Here is a 25,643-nt window from a genome sequence, read left to right on the forward strand (position 1 = left end):
ATATCATTTCTGGGACAAGCTTCGAGGGTTCCTTCTACCATTTCGGTAAAACGTCGCGGGCAGGATCAGTTACGAACTGCGGCTCGTGCCGTTTGCTAGTTTCTTTCGAAGCTCCTCCTTGGACGACAGATTGTGGATCACCTTCATGAATTTTTCCACCACCTTCCAAGTTTTTTCAGAGGATAACATTTCATCCACGATGTTCTCGGGTGACAACCGCGCCCCGGTTTCAATTTCCAACTAAGCAACATACTCCACATCCTCTGGAATCATCTCGCATGTCAGGAAATATGGGGAGTCGTCACGCCTGAACCAATAAAGGTATATATGGTATCCTCCGTGTCCGGAAGGGGAATTGAGTTAGGTCGTAGCTAACTTCACCGTACCTTCGAGTGATCCTTTTTGAGACGTCTGGAATAATCCTATGAGTCTAGCGTCCTTTAGTTCCTCCAAAATAGCTTCATTTCTTGCTAATTGCTGACGATACGTACAGGACTCGCCGATTGCATATGATGGGTCATAGAGGCGTCGACCCTCGTTCGCCAAGATGTCGATCGAACTATGCCTGCTACCACACATACTGCTTCGTCTGATATTGTACGGGCGTATGTTGTTCGCAATGCACTCAATCGATATGAGGCGGTGATCTTCCTTATATTTGCTTCTAGCTTTAGTGCCGATGTCCAGACTGGAATTGACAACTCTCGAAATAAGGGGTCGACGGCTTTGCCTTGGACCACCTACGTTTGGTAACATTTTTGTTAACAATATAGCAACCCCGGAAGCCTTGGTTGCTAATTTCGCAAAATGAGGCTTGAATTTCAGTCTTTGATCAACCATTACTCCTAGATATTTGGGCATTGGTTGCGAATGTATTATGTGTTCGTCAATTCTGATTTTTATCGACGTTTGCTTCCTTCGCTTGGTGTTCAAAACTACTTCGATTTAGCCAAGACTTTATTTCAAAAATTGCCTCGTTCATGCGGACCTCGATCTCCTCAATATCTTGTACCACGATAGTCACTTCGATGTCGTCTGCGAAGCCAATGATTGTCACTCCTTGGGGCAGTTGCAAGTTTAAAATTCCATCATACATTATTATCTACAGAAGAGGACCGAGGACTGATCCTTGTGGAACTACGCAGGTTATTCTATATGTCTTAGATCCATCGTCCGAATCGTAACATAATTGCGTCTCCCGGAGGAATTCTATGACTATGCGCACCAAGTATTTGGCAGCGCCCAATCTGGCTAAACCCGCAATCATTTTGCTCCTTTTGCAGTATTGAAGTAATTCTTCACGTCAAGAGTAACTATCGCGCAAGATTTATAGGTCTCCACTGTTTCCTCATGAATTTTCGTCACCGTACTGATCGCATTAACAGTAGATCTTTCGGAATTCGAACTGCCTATCTGAGAGGCCACCCTCTTTTTCTGCAAACGGTACTAGTCTGTTGTAGATGAATAAGACAAAGCATAACCCAAAGGTTTATTTCGCTTCGGGATTAGGACAAGCCTCTGTTTCCTACACTTTTCCGGGAAAATCCCTTCGAGGCACGTCGTAAATGTTTCAACGAACCTCTTTACAACTGTTTTAACGGCTACTATCGGAACTTTATTTGGAATGGCCGGTTTCTGCTGCGTTGACTGTGCCCTGGCTTTAAGGCAAACTCTGTGAAGTTTCGGCATTACACCAGAAATTGGGCATTCGTTTCTTGACTACAGTGCGGCGTGGCATGGAAGCGTCATATACTTTTTGTATCCTTTCAAGAACCTGCGTTAACTTTTCTTCTGCGTTCCCCATCGGCATCGCTTCCTACAGAAGTATTTCCTCGAATATTACCTTGTCTAGCTTCTTGGATACCCAACTCGCTAGTTTTGCACCTGTCCTATGCTCCATCTGGAAGATTATAGCCTAATTGTCGCTGTGCGTATATTCCTCGCTCACCTGCCATTTGAGATCCTTAGATAATGTATCGCTAACAAACCTAAGGTCTATAACGGATCTCATATTCCCTCTCTAAAAAGTGTTGACGCCATCAGCATTTGCCAGAACGATATTCAGACGTGAAAATACTTCGAACAATATGCGGCCTCTTGTATTTGTTTCGCGGCTACCCCAATTTTCAGCCCAATCGTTAAAATCGCCAGCTATAATTATTGGGTTGTAGCGGCTTGCTTCAGAAGCTAATTTTTCCACCATCAGCACGAATCCATCTAGCGTAAGGCTTGACGCATCGTCGCAACTAAATTTGTGAATTCTGCCTCTTTGGCAATATGTCCTTCCTTTCCGCATTTTCGGCACAGCTTAGATCTGTCGTACTTGCTTGAAAAGTTTCTCAAAACGTGTCCAAAGTCCAGGTCACAGTAGATCTACTATAGGCAGTACCCTTACAAAAATGACCCCACTTGCAAATGCGCTTGCAGAAGCTTATCTGTACACATCAGAGACGCTAAACAAGGAAAAGGCATAATCTTCGTCAAATCGTATTGGTAAGAGAGAGATCGGTGAGCTTTTGCTATTCTAGTACTACGGCGTGCTCACCCATATAGCAAAAAGTTGTTTCACGTATTCACTTATACATAAGCAAAAACTTGCCAATCTCACCAATACATTTGCAAGTCCGGGCGGTATGTCAAACACAGCTGATCGGGTTTTCGGTACATCTCGCTCATGCTCAAGGGCAAAACAATTTGAAATCGTGTGTACTCGCACTGATTTCCCCCCTTGAGGGGCAAGGGGGAGTGAGGTAGCTGTCTAGTATCTAACTGTGGCCCAGGCATTTGAAACACCTCTTTGGAGATATCTATTCTCGCAGTCGACAGCTGAAACGGTTGTAGCGATTGACACCAAATTTAGTGGGAAGGTGGCAAAAGAGGATTGCAAATTTTTTTTCACCAAATATAGTCAAGTGGGGTATCAAATGAAAGGTCTCAATTAGTACTTTCCAGTGATGATCTTAGTTTTGACATCTGTTGGAAAAGGGGGAAGTGCGGAGGGCCGAAAGTGATCATTTTTTTGCACCGACTTATTCTCAGAAACTACTTAGACTCCGAAATACTCTTCATACCGATATCTGTTCAAATAAAGTTTATAGTATATAACCATAATTTTTAGTAATTGGCAAAACCCCCTTTAAGTTCATCCTAAAATCACTAAATTTTGCAGCATATAAGAGCACAATCCTACCAAGTTTGGTGGAAATCGCACTATTACTAACAAAGTTATAATAGCTCAAAGTTGTCGCTTCTGTGCAAATCCTAGACTTTGAATATTAGTATCACGCGAAAGTGGGTATTCTCAAATAATATATGCATATATTACGTTCTAATGGGACAAATGTCCACTCAAATATGTTCCGCATCCAGCTTTCGGTTTTCCGACTTGTTAATCTTTGCAGGGAAGGACTTTCGTCCTTTCAATTTTTCTATACAAGTGAATTCATCAGCCTTTTACAACTTTACTAATTTTTTATCTGATTTGAAAAGAGGCTATTGCTGCTGGAAAGTATTTCAACGCACTATAAGCAAATACTTAAAACACATGTGATTTTTTTGAAAATATAGATTATAATTTTGCTTCGCGCTGGTTGAAATTCAACCATCCGAGATAAACTCCCCTAAAAAATAGTTGAATATATTTCAATTACCTAACCCTTCTGTCATACGCTCTTTATCTATTTCCCTCAAAATAAAAAAAAATACTTTTGAAAATATGTGACTAGTCGATACCGTGTCCCGAAATAAACTCTCCAGAAACTACACGCATACGTTGTCAAGACTTTTCTTCTCAATCAGTCAGGTCAGGTCGCCCGAGACAAAAGAACAATCGATCCAATAAAATAAAGAATTGTGAGCAACCGCTATTTTTTTAGCGGGACCGTTTGACGAACTGCATTCAATTGCACGCTAAGACTGGCATTCACATATAATATCACTGGAATGTTAATTTCAAGAAAAGAAAAGGTTTAGGTTTGTAGGAGATTTTAAGCTGGGTAAAATTTTGAAATTTACAATGATCAATTAAGACGATTTTTTAAATACTTATGTTAATTTAATTAATTTAATTTTTTTATTCATGTAGTGTGGGAATGGAATTTTGAAAATCAGAAATGGAATGAACGAAATGATAAATGATGTTATGTAGTAAGGAATACTGCTTACAATTAAATAGATTTCTCCAACAGTCCGATTCAAGACAAGTTGATTTGGATGCCAAGAAAACGCAGATACTACAGAGTTTTGCCTTATTTTTGGGGTTTTTAATTCTAAAGCGTCTCCAGATAATGTCTCCTTCACTCGTTCCCAAGTAATCTCCGTATGTTATAATAGAATACTATAGCCGAACTTAGGATAACGTAAAACTTCACAGTTGGTATCAGTAATCGCAGAACTAACATTAGAGTGTAGCAGGAAGTATCTTAATGTACTTTCGCGTTTCGTTCTTTTTCGTTGATTTTATAATTTTTCTTGTTTGTTCTTGCAACAAACTTGTGTTTCGTTATAAGTAATCGATCGCTTACTTTCAAGTGTATTTAAAAACCTAATCCAATGATATGAATTCGAGATGGTTTGGTTTCTCTATAGATAAAAGGTTTACCAGTTCTTCAGTATTCTTTCCCTTCGAGCAACTAAATAAAACGCTTTGACGTGGCATTTGCGTTGGAAAAACTGTTGATAACATCAGCTAATATTGTCATCAGCATTTAAGAATTGAATTAATACCTTTGGCTTCTTTAAAATTAAGTTGCAAAAATCTTCCATTATCTTTTTTCATCACGTTTGTTTTTGCTCTTTCATATTGATTGTTGAAATTTTCATTGTTAGTAGCGAATATAATTTAACTATTAACGCTCGATCTGCCTTTTTTCATAAATAAAATATTTCCGATAGTTAACAATTCAAATACATGCCACATTCTCCAATTCCAAACTTAATGATAGTTTCTTTTATAAAGAAACAATGCGCTAACACGTAAAATAAACTGCAACTGATACAAGGCTTAATTTAAATTCTTGATGTTTGGCAGATGTATTGATTTTGTAATGAACATGGATGTTTGGGTATAGCCAAATGACCATCCCGAACTAATTTTCATCAGCAATGAGTGCAGCTGTACTTCACGTAGGAGAATATGCATTTAGTCAACCCATGTGGTTCTAAGTAGGTATCCTCATATGCGATTGGTGAAACAGGTGAAAATCCATTAGCCTCAGACGAGATAAAACTCGTCCTTGAGGTCCTTACCCTACCTTGGCATTAAATGGCTTAATCCATATGAATAATCCCTCTTTCTGAAGAAAAGAACGATCATCGAATCAAAAGTAAAAATTATCTTTAATTAGTAATATAATATCTTGAATTCTATTAATCATCATCGAAAAATAAAAGTAATTATGCCAAGCCAAATAAATTTAAGAAAGAACAAAAAACATTAAATAGGAGAAAAGAATATGCAGAATCTAAAAAAATCGCCATGAAACGGAAAAATCGCAATAATTATGTGCTAGCATAATTTATTTAAAGATGAACGATGAACCAACTTACTGCCGGAAGAACTCGTGCGCTGGGTTCAATTGTTCTACCACGATCCGAAAAATAAAGTTCGAAGTATGGCGGGTGTATCAAAACTGCTTGGTGTCTTTGCTGGTGTTCATCAAGGAAACGCCCTCTCACCACTCCTCTTTGTTCTTGTTATGGACACCGTCACACGGGATATCCAACGTCCAGTGCCCTATACACTGCTTTATGCAAATGATGTTTTCCTAGCATCTAATAGCAAAAATGATCTCAAGCAACTTGTCCAAAAATGGAATGATCGCCTCATGCAACACGGTCTCAGATTGAATCTAAACAAAATTGAATTTTTGACGATCGATCCCCATGAAATAGGCACAATCACTGTCAGCGGCAGTGATCTGCCCAGAACTGAGCGATTTAAATACCTCGGGTCAACGCTATCAGCCAATGGAGAAATGCGTTATGAAATTGCTTCACGCATTAATGCAACCTGGATGAAGTGGCGTTCCACAACTTGTGTTCTTTGTGATCGACGTATCAACGAACGTTTCAAATCTAAAATTTACCGCAATGTCATCCGTCCTATCGCCCTCTATGGTTATGAGTGTTGGTCGACTATAAAAGACAATGAACCACGTCTTGTGGTAATGGAGACGAAGATGTTGCGTTGGACTAATGGCGTGACATGTGTTGACCACTTCCGAAATGAGGACATCCGCGAACGATATGGAGATGCACCGAACGTGAAAAAATTACGAGAGGTGCCTTCAATGGTGTGGTCACGTAATTTGTGGTAATGAGAATTCATTTGCCAAGATTGGTCTGAACATCGAAGTCGATGGTAAACGACCAAAAAGCCGGTCGAAACAACGATGGCTTGACACGTTGGATGGGGATTCAAAAGCCTCGATATTGCATCCAGATCAGGTATTTGATAGAGCCAAATGGCGAAACCGATTAAGACGAGCCGACGCTTGTGAACGGGACAAAGGCTGAAGAAAAAGAAGAAGAAGAACGATGAACCTTAATCATTTTGGTTCATCGTTCTTCAATTAAATATTGCCCTCGAAAGGAGGGAAAAGTAAATAACTTATCCTGTGCCTAGCAAGCAAGATGGAGGCGCTATAACACTGTCCTGATCTCGAAACCTGGATATGGAAGTAAATATGGAGTTCTGAGAAGAAAAGCCGCGCTGTGTATGTGTTGCAAGACGCATTGCCGACACCAATCCCAGAAGAGCACCCATATCTTCGAAGTTTCTATGTACGATGCACGTCCCGTAGGTGTACTCAATTTGTGCAAACTGGGGCGGCGGGGATAATTTTTTATTTGTCCTCAAAAAATTCTCCAGACAGTTCCTTCACTCACTTCTCCATCTCCCCCTTTGCATCTTCGTTCGTTCGTTTTCAGAGAAGTAAAGAGATGGTAATCTGAAGGCGCTGGATCAGCGTTCAAGACGTTTCATCCAAATGAGTCCATAAGTTGTCTTGAATTGTTATGCAAAAGCAGACTCCATTCATAAACATGTCCTTCCTTTTATTTTGAATCGCCTTTTTCAATTTTTTTTGGGTTTGACAGTATCTTACCGCGTTAATCGTCTCCTCCTAAATCAGATATCTAATTAAAATTTGATATCAGGTTTCAGGCGCGGATGTGAGTAACTATCATAAACAGTTTTAACCTCATTAAAACTCTCAACTGAAGTTTCGCCATTCACAACGAAGTAGTAAATGACGGGGGATGGTCATTCTTCGCAGGAGATGACCCTGGGTCATGCGTTCTCAACATACTAACCTCGAATTGGTCTAATTTTGAGGAGGAGACGAAATTTTTCTTTGGTGTCAGCAATTCGCACCGTAAATTGTTAAATTATTTTAATTAATCAGTAGTCACAGTTATTTTTTTCTCATATTTTTCAACTTCTTTTCTTTCCTAAAATATATCACTAAAGTTTAGACTAGGTGGTAACACATACTGTATGTATGCACTGATATGTATATGGTATAAATGGTTGCCATAAACTCTATGTGGGGCACCTACGCGTCATTGCTATCAGTTCCTGGGAATTCGCTTTCAGTGCCTCGATTATTTTCCGAGAAGCAGTGTTCTATGCCACTTAGTTCTAGGAAGACCCAATCGTCGATCAACTTGGGATAATGGGTTGGCTTTCTTTAATGTTTCAACTTTCCACTGTCACTTTCGCTTCTTTCGATGAGCTGGTATCAAAGCCCTTTTCCTATTTAACGACATCTGTCTGATCATTTTTGGCGGAAATTATTCTACTGAGATGGCGAAAAAGTGGATTAGCTGGCGCTGTCAGCAGGGGTTTTCTATAAAACTTTAAAAGGACTGGACTTTGCAGATGTCTTATCCACAAGTTTCGTACTCTCACACCTCGGTGACAGAGTGGCGGTTACAGTTGTTTTCTCCCCGCCAGAACTAAGTTGCGGGTCATATGTTAACTAGTGCTGCCGCGTATGTACGTGGCTAATATTGAAAGTATAAATATAATATAAATATATATATAATATAAATAATAAGTCAGGAAACCGGAAGCTGGACGCTTGAGTACGAAAGGTTTTGTGTATTTCTTAGTACGTAGGACGTCATATATCGATATATTATGTGAGAGTATCCACTTTCGGGTGATATTGACATTCATAGTCTTCAATTTTCAAAGAAGCAACAACTTTGACCTATTATATAATAACTTTGTTAGTAATAGTGCAATTTCCACCAAACTTGGCAAGATCATGCTCTACATTATAGCCTACATCACTGCTGTGGTGCTAAGGGGCTTTTGCAGCGAATTACTAAAAATTATAGTAATATACTATTATCGACTTTATTTGAAAAGATATCGGTATGGAAGGTATTTCGCCATAGAGTGGCAGCCTCCTGATTTTTTTCAAATTTTTCGGTTGAGTAGTTTCTGAGAATGGCCCCCATAAAGAAATGATCACTTTCAACCCCCCGCACTCCCCACCTTTTCAACAAATGTCAAAACTAAGACCGGCTTTGAAAAGTACTAATCAAGACCTTTAATTTGATATCCCACATGGCTATGTTCGATGAAAAAAAAAAAAAATTAGCTTGAGAATAATGTTTGGAGTAGGTCAGGAAAATAAGAAGAGAACTGGTCACGAAGCTACAATTGAGTGTAAATGAAACAAACAAACAAACTAAACTAATGAAGGAAAAATGTTTTTTTTTTAGATTTCGGTGGAAATAGGGGAGAAAGGGGGAAAATGATAATCCTTAAGTACTACTATCTTGTGACGCTCAAGATTTCAATGTTATTTCATAATTTTAAATCTTAAAATATTCAAAAAAGTATTTTTTCATCTAATATTACATGAATTTATTAGTTTTTCATGGTCAAGGTAGACTCCTTGAAAAAAGATATCATATGGAGGTAGTGCACAGACTTCACAATGACACAATGATCTTGCGAATCCTCATATATTCCTCGGAGACCTAGTTTCTTAGTAAGAGAAATTGTGAAATTGTGTGGCCACATTCGAGAGAAGGTTCCTCAAAATAATGTTCGGCCCCCTACATGAGGATGAACGATTCCGTAGCCTATATAAAGGTAAAATTTATGAGCGATACAACGACCGTCTGGTTGTGGATAAAATTCGACTCAATAAGACTCCAGACAACTTTTAGGGATATAAAATTGGTGGACCTCGACGAAAAATCGAGATGTTTGAGTTCCTTATTAAAACAGGTCTAGACTGCATACCGGTTGTTGCGCCGTTAATGATGTATAGAATAAGGAATTCAAATTTCAAATAAACCAAATTTCATTGTGAGTGCTTCCCCGGAAGTTTAGATGTTTGACTTGTACTATGTTTTTGAAGTTTTCCATATTCCTTAAAAATGAAAAAAAAAATATAGGTAGATGGACAGAGCCCTTCCGAAGGGGGTTTCCGTGATGTCATTAAGTTAAACGTGCGATTTGCTGACCGGCTGATAAAACTCACTTTTACGTCCCCATCCTCCGGCTCTGACAAAGCTACTTATTATCAAATAACTGAGATAATCTCTTCCATCAATGCTTCCTTAGAAGAGGATGACAGGCTAATTATATTCGGAGACTTTAATCGTCCAGACATCAAGTTAATTACCCACCTCCTTCCAATCAACTGCCTCGGCCCCATTAACTTCAACTTCGTCAATGCATTTTATGTCTATGATTGACAGCACGTTAATCCAACTTCAAATCAAGACGGTAAATCATCATCATCAGCGGCGCAACAACCGGTATCCGGTCTTGGCCTGCCTTAGTAAGGAACTCCAGACACCCCGGCTTTGCGCCGAGGTCCACCAATTCGATATCGCTAAAAGTGGTTTAGTGTCCTGGCCTGGACCATCGTTCAATCTCAGGTCGGGTCTGCCTCGTCTTCTTTTTCTACCATAGATATTTCCCTTGATATCATACTTGGGACAGACTTGAGGGTCCGCTCAAGTGCCTCGTAGAAGGTGTCCTTCTCCGATTCTTTAGTCTTCTCTGTAGGGACGTGAACGTTAATGAGGCTTATATTTCTAAATTTGACTTGCAAACGTAGAGTGCATAGCCTTTCGCTTATGTTCTCAAAGCGGATAACAGCAGGCTTTATTTTTTGGTTGTCTAGGAAACCTACTTTGAGTACGTGGTTTACTGGATGGCCGCTATAATATATGATGTACTGGCTCTTCTTCAGGAAACCAGTCCCTGTCCAATGCATCTCTTGTAATGCTGTTACATCACCCTTATATTGGGACAGCGTATCGGTTAGTTGCTTAGCAGCATTCGGTCTGTACAGGGGCACAGGTTCCATGAGAAAATACGCAAATTATTATTCCGTTTTCGTTGTCGGGTTCGTCGTTGTAAAATCCATCCTGTCCGGGGCTCCTTCTATAGCTTGGTAACTTCGTTTTTCCGGGTAGGGTTGTCAGCCCTACCCTACCCCCAACCCGGAGGACCAGTTGGTACAATTGGTTCCGTTTTTGAGCGCGAGAGACTCGCCTGCATCCTTCTCCATCTGCAGTTTTTCATTAAAAAATAACTCCCAGCGATCACCACGTGGAGGTTTAGATAGGATTTGATAGTAGAGCTGTTGTTATTGGCTCGGCAGGCGTTTCCCAGGTTTTATGTTCCATCTTGGGTACCAATCCAAATTTCCCCCTGTGACCTATACTACCCTTTGACCGCCAAAACGGTAAATGGTTAGATATAATATATATATAATAGAAATGTCTACGACGAAATGTTGGTTAGTCCAATCATTGACGCGACGATCTTTATCTTTTGTCTTACAATTGAACCCTTCTCCATGGATCCTCCTCTTATTCATTCGTTTAATAACGAAATTATGTATGATTTTTTGAATGCTGACTCTGATAGCATTAGCCATTTTTTGAACACTATGAATTGGTTAAGTTCCCTTTTCAGATCAGATCTAGATGATTCCGTAGCACCCTTCCATAACATAATCTTCGATGTTATCAACGATTATGTAAAAAGATAAAGAAACGAAATAGACCACCAGAATTCTGGCCTGATAGTACTTTGGGGCATTTTGGAAATCAACGAAAAATGCCTACAATATTAATTTAATGGTTGAGAGTTGAGATTTCTTCTTCTTCAATCTTTTTCCTGTTCAGAAGCGAAGTCGGCTCGTTTTGATCGTTTGCGAAATTTTGTTCTCTCAAAGGCGTGATCTAGATGCAGTTGGGAAGCTTTCAAATCACCATCTTGCGGGCCACCGTTGTTTCGGTCGGCCTTTTGTTGTTTCCAATCGACTGTGATGTTCAGACAAATCCTGGTAAGTGAATTCTCGATGGCGCAAATTACGTGATCGTATCATTGAAGATGCCTCTCTCCTAATTCGATCGGTGCAACCCAATATTGCGGGAATTCTCATTCCGGATGTCCAATGTTACATTATTGCCCTAATGCAACATCTTCGTTTCCATTACCGCGAGACGCCGTTCATTGTCTTTTATAGTCGGCTAACACTCAGAACCATAGAAGGTGACAGGGACATGGAGAGCATTGCAGTAAATTTTGGATTTGACACAATCACAAGAAACACGAATTGAGGACACCCACTTCATCCAGGTGCCGCTAATGCGTGACGCGATTTCATAACGCAATTTACCATTGGCTGATACTATTGATCCGAGATATTTAAATCGCCTCAGTTGCTATGGAGGTCACTGTCACTGACGACGATAGTTAGTGTTTCATTGGGGCCGGTTGTCAAAAATTCTCTTTTGTTCAACCGCCACACTTCGATCATGCTAGAGCAGTTTAACCCGGCCCACTAGTTCTTCTGGGACTAAGTGCTGCCACAGAACATACCAGATGAGTTCTTGTAGCACACGACGCCTTCTTTGGATCCAGGAATGCAACGATGGTCCTTACGGTGTTTCTGAATGAGTAACCACGCAGTGTGTATTGTGTCAGTAGTTCTGTAGCTCTTGGTCGTTTCGATTCACGGTTATTTGAACGATGTCGTTTATACGGTTGTTAAGAATGCGTTCAAAAATCTTCAGGGTATTGAGCAGCACTCGTACCGGACGGTAATTTGAACCGCTGGACTACCTTTCTTTATCCATATTGGAGTCAGATGTTGTTCCATCCTCCCCAATAACCCGAATAAAAAACTTAGTGAGCCGCAGTGTTAGGTCTGAGCTCTTCGCTGTCCAGACCTCAGATGCGATGCCGTCAGATCCTGTTGCTCTTCCCGATTGCATTCATATTATTGGTTCCTCGACTTCGGTGGCGCTGACAAGTAGAATTGCTCCAAATGTCGGCAATGCTTGTGAAAGTGATGACCAAATTTTTCCGTTGAAATCTATACGAAGTATTCCCGCATCAAGTCTTCGTGAACACTTGCCTGCGACTTGGGTGGCATACATGCCAGTTTCTCGTGGACGATGTGATCAGGAGACAGAAATGGCAATGGCGAGTAAACGTGGTTGACGCGCTATGCCCCACTAAGTGGTAAATGGTAACCATATTAGAATCAACATAGTAATTATGCTCTCAGAATGTTTTGAATTCTGAGCTACGTATGTACAAATCATGGAATATGCATGGACAGTCTCTCAGATAAGGAAAACCCAGGATCTTTGATATTTGAAGTGTTCAGTTTCCGGTTTTCCAGCTTTTTGATGTATGTTTTGCAAAGTCGCTTTTGGTATAGCATAAAATCTGACTCTTGCTTCCTTAACTCCTATTGGGATCGATTGGTACCTAGCATGTCATATACTCTGAACTTTTATAAAGCACCACAATCATTTTGGCTTTAAGTTTTCATAGAAAAAAATAGTTTTCAAGAATTTAACAATTTAAGTCGAAATACCGGAAGCTGGACGTTTCGGGTATAAATGCTTTTTATGCACATTTCTCCATTTGTATACACATCTGAAAATACAAAATGTTCCTTCATATATTTCCAAATTCTGAACCATATTTCTAAAACTTTGTTAGTAATGGTTGAATTTCTTTCAAACTTTCCAGAATTATGCCTTATATTGTCCTTCATATTGATGGCAAATTTTATACATCTAGGATGGAAGTTAAAGGGTTTTCAGATAAATTTCTAGAAAATTATATGCTATTTTTAGCTTTATTTTAGCAGATATCGGAATAATATGTATTTTGAGGTCTAGGTTTTATATAGATGCATCATTGCGTGTTTTGAGATTTACATAAGTTTTGAGAAGTTTCACTTTTTGGGACTCATATTTTGAGTCCTCACTTCCGCCCGATACCAAAAATAGAACAATCTTATTAAAGGACTAATTTAGCCCTTTCATTTGATACCCCACACGACCATATTCTGTGAAAAAAAAATGTTGCATCCCCCTTTCGGATGTATGAGGAGCCCCCCTTAAACGCAACACGCCTTGCTATATGTAGAGGGATTCACAGACCACACCTTCCCACCAAATTTCGTCACAATAACTTCCACCGTTTCCGAGTAAATCGGGTGTGACAGACACGAAGCCAGACGCACAGCCCAGCACGCATGGAATCAATTTTAACAAGGTTTGGTTTCACACAAAACCTTAAAAAGACTGCATTTATCAATAATAAATGAGGTGGGATGTGAAAAAAGTTGAAACACAATTGTAAGTTGATATTGTTTCTGTTAGCTAATCATTGTAGTAATTTCCGTTGCATTAGTGCGAATTTGAAAAGTAAATACCCACGCTCATTCGAATTGGCGAAAGTTTTATTATGTCACGTTTTTTTCGTAGTTTTCATCCAAAACTTTAGTAAATTATAGCAATTTAATGAGAGAAGAAGTTGTTATACAATATGTGCCAATCCGTTGATAGAAAGTAATTAAGATTACTAAGATGTATTTTGTTGATGTAGAAATAATTTCCTATAACTGAAATCCAGTATTGCCACAGAAATGCCGGCCCATAATACTGAAAGATTTTTAGACTCAATCGCACTTAAACTCAGACTCCAATAGGGTTTCAAGCCACTTTTCATTAAAGGTTAATTTTTTTATTTTCATATTCAAAATCATTTTTATTTAAACCAAATAATCAAGAAAAATGAATGAAAAAACAATCTTATAATTTAACAAGAAAAAATGGAAAAAACATTATGGCCACTGAGGGCAATCAAAGTTTTCTTTAGTAAATAGCAAACTATAATTAATATAACAAAATTCATTACATTGAAAAATAATGTGTAAGTTATCGGGAAATGGTCAAAAACCGGCCAAGGTTAGCTTTGTCTTGTTGACGACAAAAAAATTAAAGGAAATTCCCTAACCTAATTCTGCACTTTACATCTTAAAAAAACTACTGCTGAAATTTAAATTTATTCTTAAGGCTGGTACAAAAATATATCATCATCATCAATGGCGCAACAACTTGTATCCGGTCTAGGCGTGCCTTAATAGGGAACTCCAGACATCCCGGTTTTGCGCCGAGGTCCATCGCTCCATTTCAGGCAGGGTCTGCTTCGTCTTCTTTTTCTATCATAGATATTGCCCTTGTATACGGTTCGGGCTGGATCATCCTCATCCATGCGGATTAAGTAACCCATCCACCGCAACCTCTTGAGCCGGATTTTATCCACAACTTGACGGTCATGGTATCGTTCATAGATTTCGTCGTTATGTAGGCTACGGAATCGTCCATCCTCATATAATAATAATAATAATAATCGTTGGCGCAACAATCCATGTTGGATCAGGGCCTTGAAGTGTGTTAGAGCACTTCTTTCAAGACCGTAACGGTACACTAGGAGGCAATGTGGCCAGCATTGCGCTCGCCCGAGATTATTACCCTGATTTGACTCAGGTACTCATTCACAGCTGACTCGACTGGTATCCGACGTCAAATCACGATGCAAATTCCACTGCCACCAGTGAGATTTGAACCGCGACCTTCCGTACGATAGCCTTGCGCTCTAACCACTCAGCTATCCGGACCTCATATAGGGGGCCAAAAATTCTTCGGAAGATTCTTCTCTCGAACGCGACCAAGAGTTCGCAACTTTTTTTGTTAAGAACCCAAGTTTCCGAGTACAGTAAAAGCTTTGACTTTATGGTGAGACGTGAGAGGAACAGTTTTTGTAAGCTGAAATAGGCTCTGTTGGCTGACAACAACTGTGCGCGAATTTCATCATCGTAGCTGTTATTGGTTGTGATTTTCGACCCTAGATAGGAGAAATTATCCACGATCTCAAAGTTGAAGTCTCCTATCTTTATTCTTCCCGTTTGACCAGTGCGGTTTGATGTTGTTGGTTGGTTGGTTTTTGGTGCTGACGTTGCCACCATATACTTTGTCTTGCCTTCATTGATGTGCAGCCCAAAATCTCGCGCCGCCTGCTCGATCATATATATACAATTTATTTATCTTAAAGCTAATAAAATGAATGATATATGTATTTAAAGATGTTCTTATATTTCACGATTTTCTTTCTTTTTTGAGGAGCGAAATGAACACCATACAATATAATAAAATATGTAATTCATAACGGCCGGATGTGAAAGTAACACGCGTATAATATTTATATTATATACATAGTGCCACCAAGAAACAAATGGTAGAACTGAGCACGACCGCCACTAACCAGCATCCTGCAGCCACCAGTACCAGGATTTCTCTTGTTCATCCTGCTTAATATCAATTGCTCTCACTCTGGAGTATCTCCAGTCGAATCCCGGAGCCCCCACAGTCAAGTTCGGGGGGTATTCTATCCTTTTGTCCGTGGTCCGCCTATGTATATGATACATAACCGGATCACCGGCAGAATCAAGAATTAGACCATTTCTGTCAAGATACACGAACGCTTCAGGAGGAATGAAGCCTGTCGTGATAGTTTTCTCGAAATACCCATCATTTGGGTTGAACGACTGCGAAATCCAAGGGTTCTCGCCACGCGAAACAGCAGCTGCATACATCACCTCATTAGTTACATAATGCTCATAGTTTGATGAAGCAGTCCTATTAAGCCCCGTGCAAGCACACAGACATTTCCTTTCAAAGATCCTTATTTTCTTCATTTGGCTAGCACTCAAATTAAACCAGATAGGACACCCATAGGTGAGCACCGGTCTAACCAAAGTAAGATAACAGATAATCTTAACCTTCCGGCTAAGATGTGGAGCATAAAAGAGTCTTCAAAGAGACATGAACGCCTTGCGCTTTCTAGCGTGACTTTAACGTGCTCGTTAAATTGGAGACGCTCGTCAAGACCCACAACCAGGTACCTAACGCACTTCTTATGTGGAACACGCTCAGAACTATCCTCATTCGCGACAAAGTGGAAATCTCTCCAATTCCTTGCCAAGTTCCTACTGGCGTACGCCAAGAAATTTCGAAACAGAATCGTTTCACACTTTTGCGCATTGATTTTCATCCGCCAACTGTTCGTCTGTTCACATCTTCTGAAGTTCAACGTGCACCTCAGTTACCTTCTTGTGTGCCGTGTAGGCTATCAGATCGTCAGCAAAGGCAACCAACGACCTTTTAGGAGATTTATTAAACTCGAAAGAGTTGAGTAATTTGTCGACAAATACTGCAAAAAGTGTAGGCGCAGTCACTGTCCCTTGCTGTAATCCATTCAGAACATGAAATTCTCTGCTAGTAGTGAGATTTCCGTCCGTAATTATAAAGCACTTGCCATACAGCATACTACAGACCATCACTACGAGATGGCTGGGAAGGAAACTCATTCTTCAGGAGCCTGAAAATCAGACCATCTATCCAAAGGCCTTTTCCATGTCTATAAGTCAAGCGCCTGCGCACTCACTATTGTTAATCCGCCAGTAAATGTCAGACGTTACCTTCGCTATTGCATGTATTGGCGAATGTCCAGATCGAAATCCGAATTGCGCATTCGGCAATAATTCCTTCTTCTTGATATGCCCGTTCAAGGCTTTCAATACCAAAACCTGAAACACCTTGCTGATGTTAGACAGCAAACTGATTGGCCGGTAGTTCTTAGGACTGGATGAATCCTTCCCTTTCTTTAAAATCGGGAACACTCGGGCTTTCTTCCATTGTCTTGGAAAGAAGGAATTCTTCAATAAATTATCGAACAAAATGCACTAATTTCGAATGGCAATGTCTGGTAAATGCCTGAGGACCACGTTGGGAATGCCATCCGCACTGGATTATCTCTTATTGTTTATCCTTCTAAATAAGGAAGTGAACTCCACTCATGAGACAAAGTAATCAGTCTGCAACGCAGAGCTAAACTGGAGAAGTGTGGTGTCGTTCAGGCTATATTTGAAATTGTGGACATCTCGTTCTACAATTTCCGAAAGTCGCGTTGGCTCTAAGTCCGTTCTGGGACGATGCACCGATTCAAAGTGCTCCCCTATATGTTCATTGCATTCGTTTCAGAGCATTATCATGATGTTATTGCCTTGCACATCAGCAGTTACACTATTGGTGTCTATACCTAAGTCAATAAGATGTTGTATCTCGCCACCACCGACTTTAATTCTCGTCACAGTTACTCGTGGTTTCTTCCCGAATAATGTATTTATCTTTGTAAACATGGAATCTAAATCGCTTGGTGAAATACCCTTTAACTTCTCCCGCCATCGGGAGTTCACTTCATTTACGTAATATTGACGGATAAGATCCCGCGCGATCTTTAGAAGTGATTTGAACTCAATCGATATGGGATGATGATAGTCCCCATATCTCCGATAGATTTTGTTGACGCGAGTGAGCAGAAGGCTTTTCACTTTTTTCAACCGTTTTATGGCTGCAGTTTCATATCCTTCCATATTATTGCGAAGTTTAATCTTAGGGACGACTTGTTCAATTGTATCCAGCGTCAAGTTCTCCAGCTTGAGAAGATACTGAAGTATTTCCTCGTTGCTCAAATTCCTGCCACCTGCTGCAATTGTACTATCGTTTCCCCCATCAAGAGGTGGGCATTTCTCTCGATATCCCCTCTCTTGGAATTTCTTCCAATCAGTTGGTTTAAAGTGTGGACACCACTGTCCATCGGCAGAAGGCGAACTCTTCGTCCATCAAACAGAACTTCAATAAGAATAGCGTTATGGTCGGTATCGTAAGCAAGAGCCTGTAGTTTCCGTTGAGGATTCGTAAAATTAAAGTTAAGGGGCACGTCAGCAACGCACAAATCCAGCTAGGAATTTGTCCTGGGCCAGGTTGGGCCCATATAACTCGCATTTATACTCTATCCAAGATTTGAGGAATACCCCTCTGGGATTGTTTGTGTCGTTTAGCCGCGAGGTATGCTTAGCATTCAAGTCGCCAGCTATAATATAATAATTATGCAGCCTGTTCGGTTTGAGTATCGTAAACAGAGAATGGAATTCCTCCTTGAATTTGGCTCGATTGTTTCCCATTGCATAAACTGATAGAATGTATAAATTCTCTCCTCTAGGCAGTGAAAGCAGAATACAAGAGACTTCGATACATTCAAAGGTTTCAAATTCAGGCCTATTAATATGCCTGAAACGACAATGCCGATCCACAAGTATTCCGGTACCACCTCCCCCGTCACATTTTCGTCTATCGCTCCTCACGAATTCAAAATCTTTGAATGTTATCGAATGCCTCGGACTGAGGTGGGTGTCTGAAATCAAGACAATGTCAGGCTGTTGCCTGGCAGCGAAATGAACGAGTTGCGCTCTTCGATGGATTCTTACGATGGAATTCACATTAATCGCGATGATCCGGAGACCATCCAGTGGTACCGCTGTGACTGCAGACCTAGCAGCGGGCATGCTGTTTGTGTAAATATTGTCATACTGTTTATTTTTGTATTGTGTACGTGTAGCGTATGCTGCATTTTTTCACACATAGTTTATATTTTATTGAGGATGGTGTTCATTCCGCCACTTGCATCTTGTTGGGGGCTTCTTAGCTCCCCCTTGTCGGACTACTTCTGCAAACGGGACCCCCGAAAAGATTGGTGCCGAAGGGACGGTACCATTCAACGCCGCTGACACCTTCGTCCTTTAGGCCAATTTTGACGCCTGCTGCCTTGTGACCTTAACATTGCCGTATACAGGACATCCACGGTACGAAGCCGGATGCCCTCCGCTTCCGCAATTGCCACAGATGGTTTTTTCTTTGCCCTCTGCTTCAGTCAGCGAACATTCGGCTGCGGTATGGCCTTTCCCGCACTTTACACATCGCAAGATCATTTGACAGTTCACTGCCGAGTGATCATAGCGCTGGCATCTTCGGCACTGGGCTAGTTCGCCCCTCAGCAGGTGCTCAAAACGAATTGCCTGGTAATTAAGCGACCTGATGCTGATCAGATCGCTTCCCTGCACGAGGAAGTGTGGCAGGATTCGTTTTTCCAAAACAGATCTCCTCGTACTAAAGCGTGACACTGAGAGGAACTTGACCTCAGTTCCCGTCTCCCGGAGCATTTTGAGCACCTCATCGGGCTCTTCCTCCGCATCCAAGGTAGTTATGTAAAAATTGACACAAGCTCGAGATTCATTTGGTTGTATCCTAAATTTATTACAAAGTTGTTTATTTCATATATAATAATTTACAGTTTATTACTAGGGGAAATTCTATTATATTAAAAAGTAAATTAATAATTTAAACCAATAACGAGCCTGGAAGCACGACTTCCTGTATATGTTTTCCTTTTTAAAGATGTATATATCCCTAGGTATGAAAATAGTGTTTCTCGCTTTATTTTTACTCTAGATGAGACTCTAATCTATCGTTTTCTCCACAAAATGTCAAGATACTATTCTAAGCAATTTTGAGTTTAATATTGTCTTGATTTGAGAGCCAAACGGTGTACGCTTGGACTGATACTGGTTTAATACCTTTGATCCTTATAATATCGCAAATTGGCGATTTGAGAGCTTATTTCTTAATTCTATAAAAATATATTGTAAAGTTGAGTGAACTTTTGCTTACTTCAGCAACATAACAACAGCACACTAAATTAGCATAAATATGCAAACGTTTTACAATAACCTACTATTATAATAGACTCCCAGCCTTTACTTTTAACAAGTAAACTGAATTCGAAGATATCTATAACCGTTGCGTTCAATGAAAAAAGTCTTTTTCGAACAAATACATTACTTTTCTGACTGATGTCATCTACATTCCTGAACAGTATATTGGAAATATTTTCTCTTATTAATAAATTAATAGTGGAATTACGTTTACATTTCTTACTGCCTATGAGTTAGTCAAATTTCTCTTCATTTGGCATACAAATGAAGAATTTTGCACAGAGCATATTGATATCATTCGATATTCGCCTTAAAAATGCAATAGGTTTGTAGATTGTGGCATAATAAATTGGAATTCCGGATAGGATTATGGCAGTGCCGACTCCAACTTCTACTGGTGATACATAACATGATGAAATTACAAGGAAACCGCATGTTAGCAAATAGATAAATGGAAGCACTGAGTTGACCTGAAAATAAAAGGTTAAATATAGATTATTTTCGAGTTATCACAATCTCGGCAGATGCCGGATTTTACCTAATACTAGCACTAAGTGCCAAGCATTTAGGCTCGGACGATCCTACCTACTTAAAAACTAAAGGGGCACTGGTGGTAGTGGCCGGTGGTAGGTCAGTGGGAGAATCTATATAGATTATTATTATTATTTAATTATTGATAGTATTGTATATGCTTTGAAGGTCTATTTTTATTGGTAACTTTTTCAAATAAGCCTGGTACGCAATCGAAAAAAAAACAAATGCGCTAGGAGAGTGGTCCGCAATGCTGACCACAGTGCCTCCCACAAGGTACCATAATTCTGTAGGTTATCGATATGGTCTTGAATGAAGTGTTCTGACACACTTTAAGACCCAGATTCAATTGGATTGTTGCGCCAACGATTATTATTATTTTCCGAGTTGTAACAATCTCGGCAGATGCCGGATTTTATTTAATACTAGCACTAAGTGCCAAGCATTTAGGCTCGCACGATCTTACCTACTTAAAAACTAAAGGGGCGGTGGTGGTGGCCAGTGGTAGGTTAATGGGAGAATCTGTCGAGAACTCCCCGCAACATCGAACACGCATGGAGAATGAACTACTTCTGCATGGTTTGAACCAGACTGTGCGAAAGCCATGAGGGATTTAGGTACAATACCTGCAACTGACAATATTATGGGAGCCACGACCACCCGCTCGAGAAGCCAAATTTCTTTTATTTCCCGAGGCAGTGGCTCATAGTTCACCTTCTTCTCTACGTATGGCGATCAGTCAGAACTTGCTGGTCCCAATACATCCTGTAAGCATGCAGTCAAGTACTGATTACGGCTCATATCGGTTAAACCGGACATGTTCCCGTGATCAGCCCATGCTTGTATGCAAGGTTTTGATGGATAACCTTATATACAGCATTATGCCTGGCGATGTATTCCACCGGTGCCATAACAGTACAGCCAGAAATGAGATGGTCCAACGTCTCTAACGCTGAACCACACATTCTGCACTGGTCGTTCTCCGCCCGTTCTTTCATGATGAGCTTTTTATAAGCTCGGGTAGCGACCACGCCGTCCTAAATGGCACACATGAACCCCTCCGTTTCAGCAAAGAGCTCCACAGCACACAGCCATCTGTTCGACAAATGACTACCAAAGAGAATTCACGTGTTTACCGTGCATTGCCTTCGACTTCCATTCATCGATCCGCTCTTGGTCCGACTTCACCTCACTCAGAGGATTAAAAGATCGATCCTTTAAGTTAAGTGTAGTCAGCCCATAGTCTGCCTTACAAACAGCCGCATGCAAGGGACCCGCCTGCTCTTTGCTGTAGAAATAAGCGCGGCGCGAGTCGACTTGGCGATGATGTTGTGCCGCCACGTCAACCACGCCCCTACCTCCGATGTCACGAGGCAGGTTCATCCGCTCCACGGCAGACTTTGGGTGATGCATTCGGAATTTGGACATAGTTGTCCGTATCCGCCGCTGGACGTTTCCCAGATAGGTCTTCGCCCATGGCAATATTCCGAATGCATAAGCAGCAGAGCATTCTTCAAATTATCAACGCAAGCATGGGTTCCTTGCATAATTCCTAGGTACTTGTAGAAGTCTGTCTCGGTCATAGCTTTGATGTGGTGGTCACCAATGCTATGTTCGGCATGCAGCTCGTGATGAACTTTGCGGATGGTTTGGATTCGACACTTTTCTAATCCAAACTCCATCCGAATATCACGGCTGAACATTTTTACTATTCGCAACAGACTTCTAAGAGGATCGTCAGTACTAGCATACAGCTTGATGTCATCAAGTGTGTCAGTTCGCACTTAGCACGTAGGCCATACTTTATTGCAAAACCATGCCCTCTATCATCATTCAGTAGCCATGAAAGGGGGTTCTGTGCAATACAAAATCAAAGGGGTTTCAACGAATCCCCCTGGAAGATGCCCCTCCGTATACGGAGGTATTAGCACCCTCAGATGTACGCACTGATAAGGTGGTATACCACTCTTTCATGACTGTCGCCAAAAACTTTATTAGTTTCGGATCAATGCGATACAGATGTAGGACATCGATTATCCAGGTATACGGGACGCTATCCGAAGCCTTGGCATAATCGATATAGCAACTAAAGAGGTTTCTTTGGCCTCTTGTTGCTTGTCCCACAACTAATAATAATAATAATCGTTGGCGCAACAATCCATATTGGATCAGGGCCTTGAAGTGTGTTAGAGCACTTCATTCAAGACCGTAACGGTACACTACAGAACACTGTAGGAGGCAATGTGGTCAGCATTGCGCTCGCCCGAGATTATTACCCTGATTTGACTCAGGTACTCATTCACAGCTGAGTCGACTGGTATCCGACGTCAAGTCACGATACAAATCCCACTGCCACCAGCGAGATTTGAACGGCGGCCTTCCGTATGACAACCCAGTGCTCTAACCACTGAGCTATCCGGACACAACTACCGAGTCGATAATGAGTTGCTCTTTGCAACCTCTTGACCCAACTCGGCAGCCTTTCTGCTCCTCGGACAGAATGTTGTTGGTCTCGAGGTGCGCCTTGACCCTTCCATTGATAATGGACGTTATGAATTTGTAGAGGGCTGGTAGGCAAGTTAGCGGTCTTGTGTCTGCGGGGTCCTGCACCGTGACCTTCGCAGGGATAAGGTAGGTAATCCCCGGAGTGAGGAATGGTGTAAATTTCTCCGGCCGACCCATGGACCTGGTTTATGCTGTGTGCGAACCGATTGTGTACGCTGGTAAATTTCTTATACCAGAAATTCTGCACCCGATCCAGTCCTGGGCCCCTCCAGTTCTTCGAGCTGTTTATGGCTCGGCGAACTTCCTCTTCGGTAACATCTGCAAAATTCATGCCAGGCGTATTAGCATGGCGAGTGCCTTCGGCGGTGATCCACTCAGCATACTGGACGGGTAACCCCCAAAGTCCACCCCAGTATTCTTTCGCTTTCGTTACCGCAAACTGTGGTGTACTATCTGGACGCTCTGTTGGGATTCGTTGAGAGATCTGAAATAGCTCCGCTGGTTCCTCGGACAGGTCTGGAGTGACTTTCGCCATACCGTCGTAACCGACTGCTTATGACAGAAAGTTTCTACTTTAGTGTGTTCAGAATTTCAACTACGGGTCACACTACACTGGGTAGCTCTGGTAAACCGTCTGCATTTTATTTCTCACCCGTCTGCTGGCATTGCCAGTGCTGATCTGAATCAATCTAGCAATGACCGGCCTTAGTGAGTTCCGCCGACGTTCCAGACGAATTTTCCATGGTGGCTCTCTTCGGTCACTCAAACCAATAACACGAAAGCGAATCTTCTCACCGTGTAATCTGACAGCCGCAACTGCACCACAATACACAAGTGATTGTAGTTGCAGCAGCGACATATCAGCACATAATCGAGATGCAATCTCATCATTGATTTGAGAGAGAATTCTCGGAGTTGCCGGAGACGCAAAGAGCCTGGGAATACCTGCATGCAAAGGATCCATATCCGAGAATTCTATACACGTTCTTTGGAATTCGTCCCGAACCTCAGCGGAAACCTCAGCTGGAAGGTGGAGAAGAGTGCTTCGGGGAGTACTGAACCTATTGTCTGCAGTGCGGCGTGGTGTTGTTGATGCCGCCGCCTCTGCCCCCATCGACTCTCGGTCACTAGTTCCCCCGATGACCTCAAGTCGAACACGTTCCCTGATGATAGCCGGGATTGTGTCGCTGCGAGTAATAAAGCGGTACTGGTCTGCGACTCGCTGCACAGTCACGTGCGCGAATTGCGAGAAACGCTCGACGAATCTCTGGCGCAACAAGGGGCGGTGAGATGTTGTACCCGCCCCCGCCGTTATTTCGTAGTAGGAGCGGATGATGAAGAGCTTCATTTCTTCAGTCCACTTCATTCGCTGCCTACGCGAACTTGCTGAAGTGGTTGCCACAGATTGTGGCGAAACAGTTGCAGCAAGCGGAGCAATACTCCTGGTCGTCATGGCGCCTAGACGTCGAACAGCCCCACGACTAGCGGTTTCGACGCCGTGCTGTCCATTACGGGAGCCCGACCCAGTCACCAAGTCAGACGACCCCTACCGGTTATCCGTACCGGATCTCAAGTTTCTCCTTCTTCTCATTAAGTGGATTTGCAATTTATACCTAACGGCCTGGTGTGGGGATAGCTTCCTCAGTGAGTAATCTGCAAGACTGCAAAGTTCCTGCACTTTCCTCACCTACTCCCTGAGACGCTGTGGTGGCGTACAGCCATTCAGACTGAAGCTATCCATCCCTCCTCCTTCCACAACCGCCGGGATCGGCTACGATTATTATTATTATGGTCATGTGAGGTATAAAGTGAAAGGTTGATATTGGGTGAAACCTAGAGGAGCAAGGTATCAAAATGTGTGCCCCAAAAAGTGAAGCAGGTTTCGAAAGTGATGATATTAAACTCCCAGTGTGAAGCTTACGAGATTGATTGTTATCAATATAGTGCGTTCAAGATCAAATCATTCGTGTAAATGACTTTTTAAAAAATGGAGCGGCAATTGATTTTTTAGCTATATACACACGGAACTGTCATGCACACATCATTCTTCATACAGGGAAACACAAATTTTTTCTTTACCTGAAGCGTCTAGTTTCCGGTTTTCGAACTTGTTTGTTATTGTTTTCCCCATGCATTGCATATCTCGGTCATATAATTGATCATGGTTGTGTATTAGCATATGCATTTTTAACGTTTGTCTCGTGGTAATGCGAAATGCTACCTGTATATATATGAGTATTACTTCGACAACAGTTAGTGCTGAGGGGATTTTTGGTTTCGGGTGTGGGGAGAGGCTTGTACGTGGAAGGAGGCTTTTTCTTTCCTCTTTGTTAGATTCGGGTTTTGGACGATGGTTGTATAGTTTAGTTTTGATTTGACTATAAAATTGAAAAGTTAGGAAATAGATTGTGAGTTTGTTCTTGAGGATGCTGGGAGTCCTGAGTCCGCATCCACTTGATGACGGGGCGGACGACCCCCAGTCAACTTTTTTGAAAAGATTATGAGATTTGTATTTTGGATTGTGAAACAAAAAGTTCGAACTTATAAACTTGTTGAGGATGCTTGAGGACGAAACCAAGAGTCAACATTTTTTTATAAACTTGATTAAATTTAATTTAATGAATTTCTATTACTTACGTAAAA

The 25,643-nt window shown here is 41.3% G+C and overlaps 1 protein-coding gene across 1 annotated transcript in view; it reads right to left on the reverse strand.

Annotated features, from left to right (window-relative positions):
• Positions 1-19,481: 19,481 nt before the first annotated feature.
• Positions 19,482-25,643, reverse strand: part of LOC119649917 (Y+L amino acid transporter 2) — a 47,008-nt gene continuing 40,846 nt past the window's right edge. Inside the window, exon 6 of the mRNA XM_038052319.1 lies at positions 19,482-20,434. Coding sequence (XP_037908247.1) covers positions 20,198-20,434 — 237 coding nt within the window. The 3' untranslated portion in view covers positions 19,482-20,197. The remainder of the gene's footprint in view (positions 20,435-25,643) is intronic.

This window comes from Hermetia illucens, chromosome 2, assembly GCF_905115235.1.
Source record: "Hermetia illucens chromosome 2, iHerIll2.2.curated.20191125, whole genome shotgun sequence".
In the NCBI taxonomy this organism is placed as follows: domain Eukaryota; kingdom Metazoa; phylum Arthropoda; class Insecta; order Diptera; family Stratiomyidae; genus Hermetia; species Hermetia illucens.